This window comes from Suillus subaureus (genome assembly GCF_016647635.1).
Source record: "Suillus subaureus strain MN1 chromosome Unknown BJ212scaffold_3, whole genome shotgun sequence".
Lineage (NCBI taxonomy): Eukaryota > Fungi > Basidiomycota > Agaricomycetes > Boletales > Suillaceae > Suillus > Suillus subaureus.
In genome coordinates, this window is record NW_024538559.1 from 712,843 (window position 1) to 727,776 (window position 14,934).

Sequence of the window (14,934 nt, forward strand, 5' to 3'; positions counted from 1 at the left end):
TGCCCAAGGAATGGTCTCCACCAAAGTGATGTGTGCGTGGTTTCTCTGAGCAACTGGGTGGTGTGCTTTTTCATGACGGCGAGATACAGGGTTCCTTTGACCGGGGTGCTTACTACAAGTTAAGGAAGATGGTGGTTCAAGTTAATGTATTGCAGACAGGGGATGCGCTGGACTTCCACATGCAAATGGCTAGTCACTGGTTGATGTTAAACCCTGTTTGATATCATACTTGCACAGAGGAGATCATTGAGGACATTGCGGGCAGGAATATGCTGGATTGCAGTATGAGGATTGTGTGCTAAACTCTATTCATTCGCATCTTGAAGTAACTGTGAAGTAGTACTTACGTCAGACGAGTCGCATCCCGTCATGTCGTAGTCACGACTCACCTTCAACTCGATCCACCACAATCATGTTATTCAACCTTGAAAATATTGGTCGTGGACTCAGACTCAGACGATGCTACCATCGCGTGGCCAAACAAATAACGAAAAATGAGACAACCGTAGGCAGAGTCGTGAGCAAGCCGCTGAGGGGCAACTTGAAGCCAATGGTGGGACAAGCTCTGTTGGAAGGAGAAGTACGGGACAACGGTCCGAGGGATTAACCACGCAACTTCCTCTCCTTTTTCTGGTTAGCTTATCGCATCTTGCGCATTCGACACCATACGTCGTCCTACCGGTAGCATTGGCTCAGGTAGCAACACTATATGCGTCTCTCCGATAGCGTTGGCTCCGGTAGCTTCTTTGCTTCCTTGTGTAAACTACTTATACGCGTCAGCTCGTAGCATTATACCTCAGCGTTGTTATCCTTAACTCTCGCTGAGGTATGCATCGTCTTCATCGTTCGTACTCACATTAATTAACATATACCATTCAAGTTAGACTTGCTCTAGCCGTCACAAGCCAGTGGGGAAACCCAGTGGCGAGGCAACCTGGAGGGCAGGGTGATGACGAGCCCGATTGGTCCCAGCCGAGAAACACCCGAAGGTGTTTCTCGCTGAACTGTGCGTGTGAGACTGACAATCATATGTTGGACACGTGACTTACATAATCTCAGGTTTATATGCTCTAAATGGTATTAAACGATTCTTCATCATGGAATAACATGACCCTGAGCGTTTCACAGGGTCCAGTTATTCCATGATGCCGAATCAGTTGAAGGGTTCTGGGAGGCAAGTACTATGGTGTCCCAGCCGAGACTGAGGATATGGCTACCAAGAGAGTGATTCTGGAGCGTCTCTGCTTCTCAAACGATTCTTCAATTGAGAAGCAGAGACGCTCCAGAATCACTTTCTTGGTAGCCATATCCTCAGTCTCGGCTAGGACTTCCATGGTTTTCGCCTCCTAGAACCCTCCAAGCCCTGGAACCTTCAACTGGTCCAGGGAAGTCACCCGTGAGTTATTGTATTATGCAGTTCCTTTAGGAATCCAAGCGATCATATGGTCAATGGTTGTCCTCGTCGTGTGGCCATTCAAGAGTGTAAGGTTTGAAGTAAGTTGAATCCGTGTCATCGTACTACTGATCTCATTGTTTTCACAGACAAAGCTTCGGGGGATTACCTATCTGATTATCAATACATTCCCCGTTCTCGCGACAACAGTATCAGTTCCGAGTTTGTTTTCACTTCTCTTGGCCTCCGTCTGGTTCGCTACTAGGCACGCATATGCAGTAAAGATCATCCTTACAGCTGTGACGGTAATTCCAATCCTGGTACTCCTTTTCGTATTGTCTTCCATATGCAACCTGTATTTAACGTCCTCGCATACCTTAGAGCATGACACCTAGCACACTATTATACACTTCTATTCTACTTCCCTTTTCGTTTTGTGCAACACCACAAGTAACATGGAAAATAAATTGATACTCATAACATAAAAACACCCTCATATGTACAGCCGCAATATTCCCTACCATATTGATGGCCCAAAGGTGCCATTGATAGTGTAGTACGACATGGCTTTCCCATCTGCTGTATTCAAGAACACATTGTTGCCCCACCATTTTGCGACGTTGTTTGCGCCGATGGTGCCGTTCCGCGGGTATTGCAGGCAGAAGAAGATCAAGATAATAGAAATGGCGAGTCCAGAGTCAAGTGCAGCAGCCAGGACATCTGCGAGGCGTTAGCAGGATGAATGAGAGTGAAGGGAATAGATACGTACAGTTGTACTTTGTCCACCATGAGAAATGGCGGCGGCGGATGACGTACTGGAATATGAAACCGACGATTGCCCAAGGCACGTAGTTGACGGCAGTCGCTGGTGGTATGTAGGACGTTCCAGTGAATATTACGGGGAAGCTATGCGCTCATTGTTAGTTTTCGAGTACAAGCAAGGCAGATGGATACATACTTGATGTAACGCATGATGCTGTTCGGCCACTTGAGGGAAATGATCCAAGCACCGAGGGGGCAAAGCGCGCCAACGAGGAAGAACCAAAGAAGGCCGCTATACATTTGGCCAGGGGAGAACTGACGCTGAGGACCAATGACACCCCACTACCAGACCATCTCAAATAAACAAAAACACGGGACAGATCAGGCTGAAACTTACGATGATTGATGCAGTGCCGAATACTTGAGTGTTGGGGCAAACAAACCCGTCAGGTTGTTTCGTGCTACATATGTCCACGATGTTGGTAAACATCCAAGCTTGCACGCCGAGCTGTACGGTTCCGGCGATAGCAGCCGCGCTGACCTGTGCAAAGAACATTGTGCGGGGAGGGATTTTCATGTAGTGACCGAGCTTGAAGTCCTGGGCGAACTGCAACGCTTGCGCCATGGTAATGTAACCCCATGTCTAGATAGGCACGTTAGCAACTGCGCCAGACAACGCAAGGACTCTACTTGCCTTGAAAAGCATCATTGCCAATGGGCGTCCGGGGATAGCGTATCCCACGACCAACTCCGTAATAACATTCAGACCGACTTGTTGATTCGTAATAGCTTGAATCATGCCAATGGGAATGATGTAGAGGAAAGCAATTATAAGTGCGAGAACGAAGCCCCACACCGGGAACTGGGTAGGCCAGACTTCAATGACAATGATGCCGAAAACGAACATGATTACGAAGATGATAAGGTACCACCACTCTGGAACCTGACGGTACCTGGCCATGAGACGCGCATGGATGTCCGGCTGTTCGTCGATTGAGCGACGCGACTGGGCCCAGATCTGCTTGCGGAAGAAGAGGATGGCGTGCGTAATGGTGGCAGTGATCGATGCAAATGATAGACCGTAAGACACTGCGAAAGTTGTCGACAGGAACAGAGGGCTGTATGCTTCATATGCAGTAACATTGAGAGTGCCATCGGTACCAAGAATTGCAGTGACATTGTAGGCGGCACCCGTGTTGTCGTATGACGTGCGAGACAAGATGGGCAGGAATTTAGAATACCAGGTATTAGTATAGTAAAGAATCGGGGTAAGGATCCAGTAAAAGAACACAAAGCCAACGAGAACGTTAGCCTCACTCCACCATGGCGTCGCGAGTGGGTTGACAACGTAAGTAATTTGGGCCCAGTCGAACGTGATCAAGCTCATGCCAAGACCACTTTCGTAGCCGAAGAGCTGGTTGACGACGACGTTATCTGGAGCGATCCAGCACACCCAGGAGAAGAAGCTGAGGGCTTGGAACAGATAACCAGGGATGAAGTACCATGCGCATCCCGCGCAGAAGACATAAACGAAGAAGCGCTCTCGTGAAATACCACCGCGATTGCCAATACCAGCGTATGATTGCGCATGGAGCGTATTAAATAGGGCGCACGTGACCAAGTTTGTTGGCCAAACTTATTAAAGTGTTAATTCTCTTGAAACATGTATACGAGGCAGGACTCACTCATGGAGGGGGGAAGAACCAGGAACCGACGCATAATGCCACCCAGTGAAAAGCCGATGAGCTGGGTAGACATGACCAACATCCATTGATCTATGCTGATATCAGACCCAATAAGACATCGTTCAGACATTGAACATACTCACAGCTGAAGTTGAAAGTTTGACCGTAGAACACCCTCTGCACCGCAACGATGTCGGTCTGGCAAGATAATATTAATTGTATTAATGAAAACCCGAGCAGCCGCACATACCGCATATGCAGATTGCCATCCGACAGTAGACATAATCGTGACTAAAACGTGTTCCTTGATGGTGAATGGTCCGGGGTTCAAGCGGACGCCAAAGATTGAAATGTTGGGGAGGACAGCTGCCCAAAAACGACCCATGGGGAATGACAACAGTTGGGCAACCATGCCGGTGATGTTGACGGAGGGATATCGGAAATAGAAGAACTGGTTCATACCAGGGATAATGATAACCCAGAAAAAGCCTGATTTCTGATTAGCCACATGACGCCTAACGAATTTTTCTGCACTGACCCATAACCCACGAGCGGAGAGTGCTAACGGGTATGGACATATCATCAGTGTTGGATACGGCCGATCGCACTTCAGGATAAGGCGAGTCATCCTCTACGACGGTCTTCTGTTCAGAGTGAATCTTAACGCTGAAGATGATGAGCTAACCTAGAACGCCAGTTATGGCTTCTTCCTTGTTGATGTTTGGGTCATCAAAATCAGCAAGGGGGAGAACTCCGATTGCAACTAAAGATGCAGTATGAGTATGACTACAATGATAGTAGGGGAAATGAACTGACGAGCTGCTTTCTCAGAGTCGATCTTTTCAACTGAGCCATTGCCGCTCGAATGCTCAGCGTAAACCGACATGATGGTCAGAAAGGACAAATGGCCGGGAGATATCCATGGTAGGGATCCCGGCTTTTGTACGGTTGTCGCAAGTATGTAAGTGCAAAGAAAGATACAAACGGATACACATGGACATGCGCTAGCACTATTTCAAATTTCCCTCTATTCATGCCGGTCAACTGCCATAAATATAATACGCGGCCGGCAAAATTTTGGCTGCACGTGTTGAATCTCGATCTCACCATATTCGACCTCACCGGTCCCATCAGTTCTTGGCTCCGTTCTTCTTCCCGGAACTCAATTATTCGGGTGCCAGGCTCTTTATACTTTCTAGTACTTGATCCGACTACCTTTCTTTTTTTTTCCTCCAGGGCACTGCAGGCAGCTCATATGTCGATAAGGTGCATTCAAATTTCGGTTATAGCAGCAGCGGCTGGCAAATGCTTTTCAGAATCTTGTACTAGGCGACGGTATGCAGAATCACTACTGGACTACCGATCTATATCACTCCCAAACTGATTTCCACATCGAACTGTGCCGAATTGTGTCGATTTACCTGGATTTTCCTCAATTCACATCGCGGCAATCAGACCAAATCGCACCCACAGTGTGAAGCACTCCCACGACATGATGATCCCTACTTGGCATCAACTTGATCAGACTCGCCTTATACTCTGTATTGCCCCTTCGTCTGAACCTCACGTACTAAGAGATCCTAATAAGCACCTCATCGTTACAGTAAGTGTGGGTGGGAGTAATACAGTATAACCTGACTAGTACTCCCTCAGATAGGCTGGCTGTATACCCGCGATCCTTGCATCTTCCAGTCTGCCACCAGCTGGGGCCCTTTTGACAGGTAGTACCATATTTATAGAGGTCACGTTCATTCGTCGATAATACTGCGATCAGGTGTTTCAAAACAGACGGAAGAATATCATCGTGGTTCCTGGTCGATAACGTGCCTAACACCATTCTGCGCCTAGGTCAGAGTCAACTTCTTCGGGCACTTTTAAGACCGCAATCTTATATCAATCTTATAATCAACCATGTGGGGGTAAACGTCACTTCGCTCAAACAGTTTTCACGAAAGCACATGTTCAGCTGTTAATCATAAAAATAAACTGATCTGCGAGGGGAACTTCGGCTAGTCTACTGTGGGTGGTCCAACGTGCTCAGGATTCATTTTGGATAATCGGCCACAGCAGATTGATTTCACCTGTCAGACTTCCACCTGATTGAGCTTCCATAAGCCCTGTAATAGACATCTCGGGGCTTCTGCGCCTGTAATGTGCCACCTAGCCTACTGTTGCAGTATAAGCCCATTCAGAAGATAGTAAGTTGATTATAAACAAATCATGGCAACGAGGCGACCTTCTATAACATGAGCAGGTACTGCCAATAGCATGTGATATTGCTGAGGCCTTTCGGACTACATACACCGCCAGACTGTATACAATCGCGGTGCAAGTCTGGAGCACCTGAGGTCCTTGTTTATGGTTATTTGTATCTACAGTCCTTCCGAGTCGAACCATCTCTGCATTGGGCAGATCAACCTCTAGTTACGAGCTTACTGCCTTTGTAGCATGTTCATCCGATATTAGTTAACATCTACAGTATAATTTTGAACCATCATGGATTTCTCCTGGTCCAGTGAGTTATTCCATCCTTAACTGTAAATCCTCAACTTGCGACCGTGATGCTTGTGTATTAGCTCCTCTTCGCCGCAATGGTCAGATCACCTTACCTCTAATCCTAAACGAAATCTATCTTGCGATTTTTGAGTGTATAGCGCCAACTGATCAGCCACTGAGAGAGCAATGCGTTGGAACCTTCTCAGCCCTCGCCCTCGTGTGCCGCTTTTTCTGCTCCATCGCGTTGCCGCGTGTCTTCGAGCGTGTCATATTTTCGGGGGATACGAATGGCAACAGGACCCAGGCTTCGCGCAAGACGAAATGGGCCAGACAGATTGTGGCAAATACTGAGCCAGCCAAGTCAGTTGCACTATACGTCAAGGAGTGCACCTTCGAACTTTGGGATCTTGATAAGGAGGCGAAGTGGCTCCTCTTTCCGTTCGTAATGCTGTATTGCCAAGCAATGGCGCGTATGTCGAACATTCGAAAAGTGGTCTTCTCTGCTTCTTTTGTGAAGAAAGATCATTGGGAAGCGTTGGCAGAATTGAAGCAGCTCGACGTCCTCGAGTTCTGCTTCTGTTCCTTCATAGAAGATCCGCCTGATAAAGAATTGACCGTTCGCACTGTCATGCTCTTTGGTACAAGAAACTCTCCAACTACCTTCACCCTTCGGCCAATCGCATCTACTTCCATACGCTCGCTCAGTGCAGATGAGGTAGAGGCAGTCCTAAAGATCGCGGCCTTTCGTCAGCTTACCATTGACAATTTGGTTCTCAATCAACAAATTTTCGACATGGAACCGCTACTTCACGTGTTTCAGCATCTGCCTGGCCTCCAGAGCGTAACTTTTGGGCTCAAAGGAAAAGCAGTGACTTCGTCGCTCATTGGCAAGCTTTCACTGAAAAAGCACTTCACTCGCTTGCATTCTTTCACTATGAAGGGAATTGGTTTCAGTTGTGTCACGGCATGACACGGAAATGGTACGCTTTATCTTGCGTGTACTGCTACCTCCCCGACTCATTTTCGTGGTAGCTGGTATCTGTTCTCTGTGATGGACCTGGTACCCTTCCTAGCTTGGAGGAACTCAATTTTCACTTCGTCACAGCTGGTGAATGGACAACAACCCTCGACATTATCTTTGACCGCTTGAACGGGACAATAATCCCAGCATTTCCCAATGTGAGGTACATTAATACTGATGCCGGTTTCATACGCTTGGAAGAAGGCGACTGGAAACTACACTACTCGAGTAGAGATTGAGTAGGGGTATTTTCAGGAATGTATGGCATAGGGCCATGCGTTTGCCTTCCCCATATTAAATATTTATTGTGGCCAGTTCAATGTTACAATCTTACACAGGATACACATAACTATTCAAACCATGCGAGGATATCCCCTGCTTGAACACTCGCTCCTTCCCTAATCCCCTTACCCAAGCTTTTCACTACCTTTCCAATATTTTCTTCTCCTGAAAGAATATTAATCTCAGTCTTCATCGCTTCGAGGATGACCAGAATATCATCGGCAGATTGTATGACGTCTCCAGGCTGGCATTTGATCTTCCAAATAGACGCTGATATGGAAGAAGTGACACTTGTGCTACCAGGTCCAATGTCTGCGGACGAGTCAGTTAAAATTATTCCAATATCAGAACCCTACCAGTCATACCTGTGTCATTCACCGATACCGTAAGCGGAGCTTTCGCCGCTTTCTGCGCCTGCCATACACGTAACAGTTCAGTCTCACTTACAACATCACCTGTAATTAATAGGTTGGAACTGGTCATTGAAGGCCTCACTTACCGTGCTTCCTCTCTCATTGTTCCTTCCGCCTGCTTTCGCTTAAACTCCGTAATCTCTTCCTGTATGCCGTCAGTGAATGTGGTGTACGCCGCCATAGAAAAGACCGCTGGCTCGATCTATCACCGCATTATATTGTTACCGGTGATTCACTCCGCAAGAGGTATCCGCGATGTCACTTGCCTTGAATTTATATTGTCCGGCATTAAATTCCTGTTCAATCTGCATCATGTGTCAGCTCAGAAACATCCTTCCAACGAACAGACACACCTCGAGATAGCGTTCCTCGCTGACGGGCTCGAAGAGGACCTGTGAAGTTGTTTTCAGTAAAAAAGCGAACAACAGACCTGCATCAACCAAGCACCTGGTCAAATGGTTGAAGCAGCCACGGTCGATCGGAGGCAAAATCAGGGCCCTTTCCCCAGGTTTGCCAAGCTGGAAGCGTGCGCCCAAACAGCTGGTATCCTCCGGGTGAGACCGCTGGATAAATGGCAGCCACGGGACCAGCGATACCGACCGCTCCCTGCAACAATTCGACATAATCACCCGTTTGATTTTTTCCCGTCTAATGAAACTCACACCAGGAGTGTATGTTCTTGAAGGGTTCATTTTTTGCCCGACCAGACGGCATCGCGGGATCAATCTGCTCTGTTGTTAATAGCAGAATTATTATTCCGTTGACATCGTCTTACTGGAACTAAGAAAGGACAAGCTAGATAAAATCCGACGCCAAAAACGAGCTTTGGTTTCGTTAAGTACCGAAATACAATAATAGTTATTCGGAAGGGCACGTACCCAAGCAGAATCCATCAGTTTCTGAAGCGCCTCATCGACACCACCCTCCAGACCATTATTTCGCGCGAGGTAATCAATGTTACTGGGCAAATAAACCGCGCTGTCTCTGGTAGTTCGCATGTACCGTTGCAATGCATCGCGACACCACTGATCGTCGAGTACGATCGGGAACGTGATCTTGCGCCCGGGGAAATGGAGGTCTGATGCGGAATCTGGCAACGAGCGCTCCGTGTTCAATAGGATGGCGAGTACGTCACCCTGGGAGATCACCGAGGGATCATAATGGCACTAACAACTCCGATTAGACCGAGATCTTGGCGATAAAAGGAAATGCACCATTGTGGAGCGAATGCATGGAGCAAACGCCCATATGCCTTTGACGTTCCTCCTGCGCACTTCCGATTCCAGCGCATGTACGCGCGCTCGAAGGACGAAATCTAGATGCATCTCCCCATATTCTACCAGAATAGCGGAGTCGCCAGCCTGATACAGCACCTCAGGCGTTAGATGTGACGATCATCGGCGATCGTGATGCTAGCGAACATACCTGCCGGAATGTTACGGCAGGTCTTGGGCTTCCTGGTAACCACTCATTTCTGTGCAGGATTCCGGATAACTCCCTAGCTTCCAAAGTACCATCTATGAAGCCCATAAGTGGTTGAGATCCAGCGACAACGGCCTGAACGGCCTCAATCCATCTGAGTGAAGCTTTCATACAAGCTTGTGCATCCTGCCATGAAATCTTGCGGAAGGTCACCGTACTACCAGGACTCAATTGCCCCAGCTTCCACCTATGAGTACCGATGAGCAGAACTCCCTTGGTTTGATTTGAAAGTCAGCTACCTTTCCCCAGTCGCAATGGTGCACAGGCAGACATACCCACCCATGTCTGGTCCTTCGTTCGTTAATATAACGGGCGTGTCTCCGTTCACGTTAACCGTCCCTAACGCATATCCGTTATCTAGGATGTTACTCGGGTGAGATCCACCCTCGCCACCAGTGTTACGGGCCCAATCTATACTTTGATTGCTCTCCAGCCGTATCCCCATTCTATTACTCGATGAACTAACGGACCACTTCGCCAAGTAAAATGTGGCGTTTCCTTCAGGGGTCAAAATTTCCGCATCATCATGTGGTCCAGCCAAGACTTGGATGACCCAATCTTGAGGATAAACCGGGACAAGGCTTTTTGGGAGTAGAAAAGCTACTGGACCAATCTCATCTTGCTCTGATAACGATTGCGAACCTAAAGCAAGCTGATCGCCGACTCTAAGTGATCTTCCCTGAGAGGATGGTGAGCAAAAACTAAGTTTTAACTAAATGTAGAGCTCGGAGTACCTGATAGCCTCCAAGGCCCATTGACGTTGATTTAGAGCCAAGATATTGTGGCACTTCAGGGAAGCCACCTCTGATTGCTAGATATATTCTGAACCCAGGACCTGGCAGGCCCGCAATATCGAGGACCGCATTTTCGGAGACGGTAAGGCGAGCCCACATCGAAACCTGCTCGCCGTTGATCTTGACAGTTGCTGGCTTGCCGGTTATCGCTACAATAGCAAAACTGTGGAATTTCAGCTTGCATCCGGCACCCGGGAGGGTGACGATCTCTAGCGCTTCCGTCTCTAGTGTATTGCCAGCAAGTATGTTGGCCGCGCTGAAAGCCTGAGAGTCCATGGGGCCGCTTTGCGGGATGCCTAGCCCGATACGCCTGCCGGGTAAGTCTTGGATAGTCATTTCAATACCAGCTGATAGGACCGTGAATGCGCTTCGAAATGAATTAGTCTGTGGAACATTTGGTTCATATCCAACTGTGCGTACCTCGGGGAGAAATCAAAGTTGTCCAAAAACTGTGTTGTAGCCTTCCCTTTTTTGAAGATAGTGCTATCACATATTGAAGCGAGGTAAGCCAGGTTGTTCGGCGGGCCAAAGACTTTGCAGGCTTTCAATACTTGAACCATTCTGGAAACTGCTTGTTCTCGTGTTGAACCGGTTACGATTAGTTTGCAAATCAAAGGGTCAAAGAATCGAGTCACTTCCGTTCCCGTTGACACCTACAAAGTATACATTTGAAGGTAAAGTGCTGGACACAGGGCAACATACATACCCAACTGTCAACGCGAAGCCAGTTCTCTTGTGGGAATTCCACGAACTGTAAGATGCCTGGACTGGGTTTGAAGCCTTCTGAGGGGTTTTCACAGTAGACTCTAGCTTCGATGGCGTGGATACGAGACTCGACAAGGTTCTTGTCATAGATAGCTTGCGCCATGCTGGGACTCGCATGATCAAGACCTCTCGCTTCAGATCGCTGTGCAATTCCTTGTGCCAACATCATTTCTACGAGGTCCAGGCCAGGGTGTATAGCCTCTGTGATGGCGTGCTCAACCTGCATGCAAAATTAGAGGACGTATTTCTTGATCACTGCTCCACGCACCTGGATACGTGTATTCATTTCAAGGAAGAAAAACACCCCCGACTCATCGTCCACAAGAAATTCTATGGTACCTGGCTCGCAGTAAGTAAGATACGACCGCCGGTAATTGTAGGCTATTCAACCTGCAGATGAATATTTGATGGTCTTGCACAGCTTGACGGCTGCGTCGCACATGTCTTCACGAAGACCTGTGAAATATCAACACACGCCACTCCACCAACTGCCTTCATAACTTACCTGAATGATCTGCAACGAATGGACTCGGGGTCTCTTCCACGACTTTTTGATGTCTCCTTTGAACACTGCATTCCCTCTCCCCCATGTGTACCACATCACCCAGCCCATTACCGAATACCTGTTATGCCGAAATGGAGCACGGGGTGAATTCAAGCTTCACAGATACTGACCTGGATTTCAATATGGCGTGCTGCAGGGTAGTATCGTTCAATAAAAACTCCCCCGTTATGAAACAGTGACTGGGGAATGTGCATTCAGCTTCAACAAGTATGTCAACCATCATACTTACAGTGGCCCTTTCTTGAGCACTGATAAAGCATTTGGAGAGGTCGCTGCTATCTCGACAAACAAGAAGGCCCATGCCCCCTCCCCCAGCTGTCGCTTTCAGAATCACGGGAAAACCAATCATATTTGTTATACTTAGGGCCTCATCGAGAGTGTTTACAAGTCCTTGGGATCCTGGAACGAGCTGCAAGCCGGCATTTGCAGCAAGACGTCGGGCTTCGTGCTTTAGACCCATGATCCGAATAATGTCTGGTTTCGGACCGAGCCAGATCATCCCAGCTGCCTCTACAGAAAGCGCAAATTCCTCATTCTCCGAGAGGAATCCATAACCTGGATGAACCATGGTGACCCGATACTGCCTGCATATCGAGATGATGATAGCACTTGATAGATACAACTTCGACTCTGATGCTAGTTGCTGTTGGTCGCTGGCGCGGTTCTGCAAATGAGCAGCCTCATCTGCGATGGTAACATGAGGGGAGAGGGCGTCTGACGAGGTGTAAATGGCTACTGTTGCTATACCCAGCCGTTGAGCAGTTCGAATGATTCGAACAGCAATCTCTCCTCGGTTTGCAACCAATAACCTGTGTCTAGCATATTCGCTATTGAGCGACATGTTGGTGGTGACGCCGGGTCGGACGGGCCTCTCTTCATACCATGATTCTAGGCATTATATATATCAGCTTATCGAGAAGGAAGTCTGAATTGAGTTTGATAAGGACCAAGTTGGGGCGGCCAAAGCCGCGCACACCCACATCATGTGTCCAAGTAGTGGCTCCATTGTTGAATACCATACGACAGATTTAATACAGTTCCCAGCCGGCACACGAGCCATCGTCTATACTTAGCAATTATCGGATACTTAGGTCGTTATCGATGTCGAGTCGTATTAAATGAGGCAAAACCTGATGTTCTCTGGTGTTCCAAGGGTGTGTGTTTTTCTTAGATTACCATTCAATGATAGGGACCAAAATTAAAGCCTATAACTATACTTACCAGTTGAACATGATGGGCCTCGCAGTACCAGCTAGTGCCATTAAAACGGACTTGACGTCGGAGAGTCACGTAGCTGTGACGAGGTACCGGCGCGCGGCTGCGCCACCACGTATTGGTTGCAGGTACTGATCTATACTCCGATCACACTTGGAAAATTTAACTTGATCGTTGCCTCAGCTGATGATGACCGATGATGCCTAGGAGGCTCAAGTGCTTCCAACTTTGATGCTGAGGCGCGGTCCGCGCGGAGCTCTCGCACTGCCGTACATTGATGCCAGTCATTTAATGCCCTAGTGTCAAGCCGACCACCCGCCTTTTCCCCTCACACCTCAGTATTGTGGGCATCACATAGACCGTCAGGCATGCAGGGACTTACATGGGTTGCCCTCTTACTTCTATATCATGCAGGTGCTGTTTTAGCGATCGGCAATACGACATGTCTTAGCAGTCAACTGGATTGGTACACAACCGCGGTTGGTGAAACGCCTTGTAAGCCATTACAGCTTTGGAGTGATTCGGATGACAAATTGCTAATAAGTTAGGCATGACATATCAACGGCTTCGACAAATATGCAACAATGCTTGTAGGTGTGTCCAAGCTTTTCTCTGACATGTACTGACATAGATAACAAACAGATGTGGTGGGTAATTTCACCGCGAACACCCTCGGTGATCGTTGCAATGATCAAGTTTGTAGGTTTTTTCTTATCACGCCAGTCCACTACGTTTGCTGAACTAGTTGATTAGCGGATTGCTGTTGCAATTCTGTCGCATTCGCATTAAGCATGCTCTGCATGAAGTAATTCATATTCTCCTCTTTCACGGCCCGCTAATAACAGTTGTCTAAATATGCAGTTGCCAAGAAGATGCTGATCCAGGCGATGTAGCTGGAATTGATGCGGGTAATACCAGTTAAAATTGTTTTAACATGACGACTCACTTTTTCTGCAGCTCCTGGAACATACACTACTTATCTTGCTAGCTGTGGTGCTAGCACAAATCAGTCGTGAGTAAACCGAGATTGCAAGCAACGCACCACTCACAACGCCACTTGGTATAATTAAGACTTCCAGCAGGCATCCAGCAGGCTGTGTGCAATGAGAACATCAAAATTGATAACTTTCTGTACAATAGATCTTATTGGTCTGATGGATCTTGGTAAGTTTCTACTTGACATACACAGCACTTATCTGACCCTGAGCTAGGTACTAGTGAGTAAAATATCGAAGGGGGCAGTAGTTCATTCCTCACGATGACCCAGTCGATGGACAGCGGATTATGCAGTAGAACAGCAGGCGATAAACAATAACAACACTTTCACGGTTTGCCCAAACCAAGTCTCACCTTCGGCATCCCTCCCCACATCTACAACGGTCCCTACTGCAGCCACCTCTCCCACTCTTACTAGTATTGTCTCTGCGTCCTCTAGCCCTGGGAATACTATTTCATCTACTTCATCTACTTCACAGAAAGCCATCATCGGTGGTGCAGTGGGTGGCGCCGCGCTCACCATAACTGCAGTGCTCGGTGGCATTTACTGCTACAGACGGGGTAAACGACCTCGCATGATCAAGGATACGCCATCTGTGTTTCTGGACCAATCACATGGCGCCCAGCCTGCCTATGGAGCGTCCTCCACGGATACTGAACCAGGTACTTGTACTCTCAATGTGTTCACTCACGCACTCACAACATTCCCTAGTATCCACTCAGGGATACAGCAGTCTCATTCCAGTTGGGCGCCATCATGAGTCTAGGGAGTCTACTCTGCCGGTGATACATTCTTTGAGCCACGAGTGGACCCAGTCCTTAAACACATCAACTGGCACGTCATATCTTGGGAATGACAATTTCTCTGAAGCCATGCCATATAGCCGAGAAGACGATGCTGGCACGCTGATTCCCCCCCAATGATGCGCCTGCAGAAAGGCTCCCGCCTGCGTATCATCCATCTTGGGTGTCCAGAAATGCGCCGCCAAGCAACTCTGACCCTAGTGAAGGTAGCTTTATTTCACGATGTCATGCTCATCATGCTCATCATGCAGTCATGTAGAT

The 14,934-nt window shown here is 48.0% G+C and overlaps 5 protein-coding genes across 5 annotated transcripts; 3 read left to right on the forward strand and 2 right to left on the reverse strand.

The window, feature by feature from the left end:
• Nucleotides 1–1,106: 1,106 nt before the first annotated feature.
• BJ212DRAFT_533762 (uncharacterized protein) lies at nt 1,107–1,872 on the forward strand. The gene is made up of 3 exons (XM_041343428.1): nt 1,107–1,156; nt 1,351–1,482; nt 1,543–1,872. The coding sequence occupies exons 2-3, from the start codon at nt 1,450–1,452 to the stop codon at nt 1,786–1,788; spliced, it is 279 nt and encodes a 92-aa protein (XP_041198262.1). The 5' UTR covers nt 1,107–1,156; nt 1,351–1,449; the 3' UTR covers nt 1,789–1,872.
• Nucleotides 1,636–4,837, reverse strand: BJ212DRAFT_1320942 (OPT oligopeptide transporter). Its single transcript, XM_041334397.1, has 11 exons — nt 4,657–4,837; nt 4,526–4,603; nt 4,379–4,471; nt 4,091–4,329; nt 3,984–4,038; nt 3,841–3,930; nt 2,850–3,790; nt 2,553–2,798; nt 2,352–2,497; nt 2,163–2,299; nt 1,636–2,113 (listed from the first exon to the last, which is right to left on the reverse strand). The coding sequence occupies exons 1-11, from the start codon at nt 4,724–4,726 to the stop codon at nt 1,911–1,913; spliced, it is 2,298 nt and encodes a 765-aa protein (XP_041198263.1). The 5' UTR covers nt 4,727–4,837; the 3' UTR covers nt 1,636–1,910.
• A 1,333-nt stretch (nt 4,838–6,170) lies between these two features.
• BJ212DRAFT_534180 (uncharacterized protein) lies at nt 6,171–7,600 on the forward strand. The gene is made up of 3 exons (XM_041343429.1): nt 6,171–6,355; nt 6,417–7,316; nt 7,369–7,600. Exons 1-2 carry the CDS (start codon nt 6,337–6,339, stop codon nt 7,304–7,306), a joined length of 909 nt encoding a protein of 302 aa, XP_041198264.1. The 5' UTR covers nt 6,171–6,336; the 3' UTR covers nt 7,307–7,316; nt 7,369–7,600.
• Nucleotides 7,601–7,706: 106 nt separating this feature from the next.
• On the reverse strand, nt 7,707–12,499 carry BJ212DRAFT_1261322 (allophanate hydrolase subunit 2-domain-containing protein; the record flags this gene model as incomplete). The annotated part of the gene is made up of 19 exons (XM_041330171.1): nt 7,707–7,951; nt 8,005–8,081; nt 8,139–8,254; nt 8,406–8,444; nt 8,500–8,658; nt 8,715–8,783; nt 8,828–8,875; nt 8,931–9,218; nt 9,267–9,413; nt 9,478–9,721; nt 9,774–10,213; nt 10,269–10,695; nt 10,749–10,981; nt 11,035–11,313; nt 11,362–11,432; nt 11,484–11,549; nt 11,599–11,716; nt 11,769–11,837; nt 11,888–12,499. The coding sequence occupies 19 exons, from the start codon at nt 12,497–12,499 to the stop codon at nt 7,707–7,709; spliced, it is 3,747 nt and encodes a 1,248-aa protein (XP_041198265.1).
• A 501-nt stretch (nt 12,500–13,000) lies between these two features.
• On the forward strand, nt 13,001–14,394 carry BJ212DRAFT_1320967 (uncharacterized protein). Its single transcript, XM_041334398.1, has 8 exons — nt 13,001–13,368; nt 13,418–13,463; nt 13,516–13,572; nt 13,627–13,678; nt 13,735–13,781; nt 13,831–13,885; nt 13,945–14,037; nt 14,085–14,394. Exons 2-8 carry the CDS (start codon nt 13,424–13,426, stop codon nt 14,089–14,091), a joined length of 351 nt encoding a protein of 116 aa, XP_041198266.1. The 5' UTR covers nt 13,001–13,368; nt 13,418–13,423; the 3' UTR covers nt 14,092–14,394.
• The last annotated feature ends 540 nt before the right edge of the window (nt 14,395–14,934 follow it).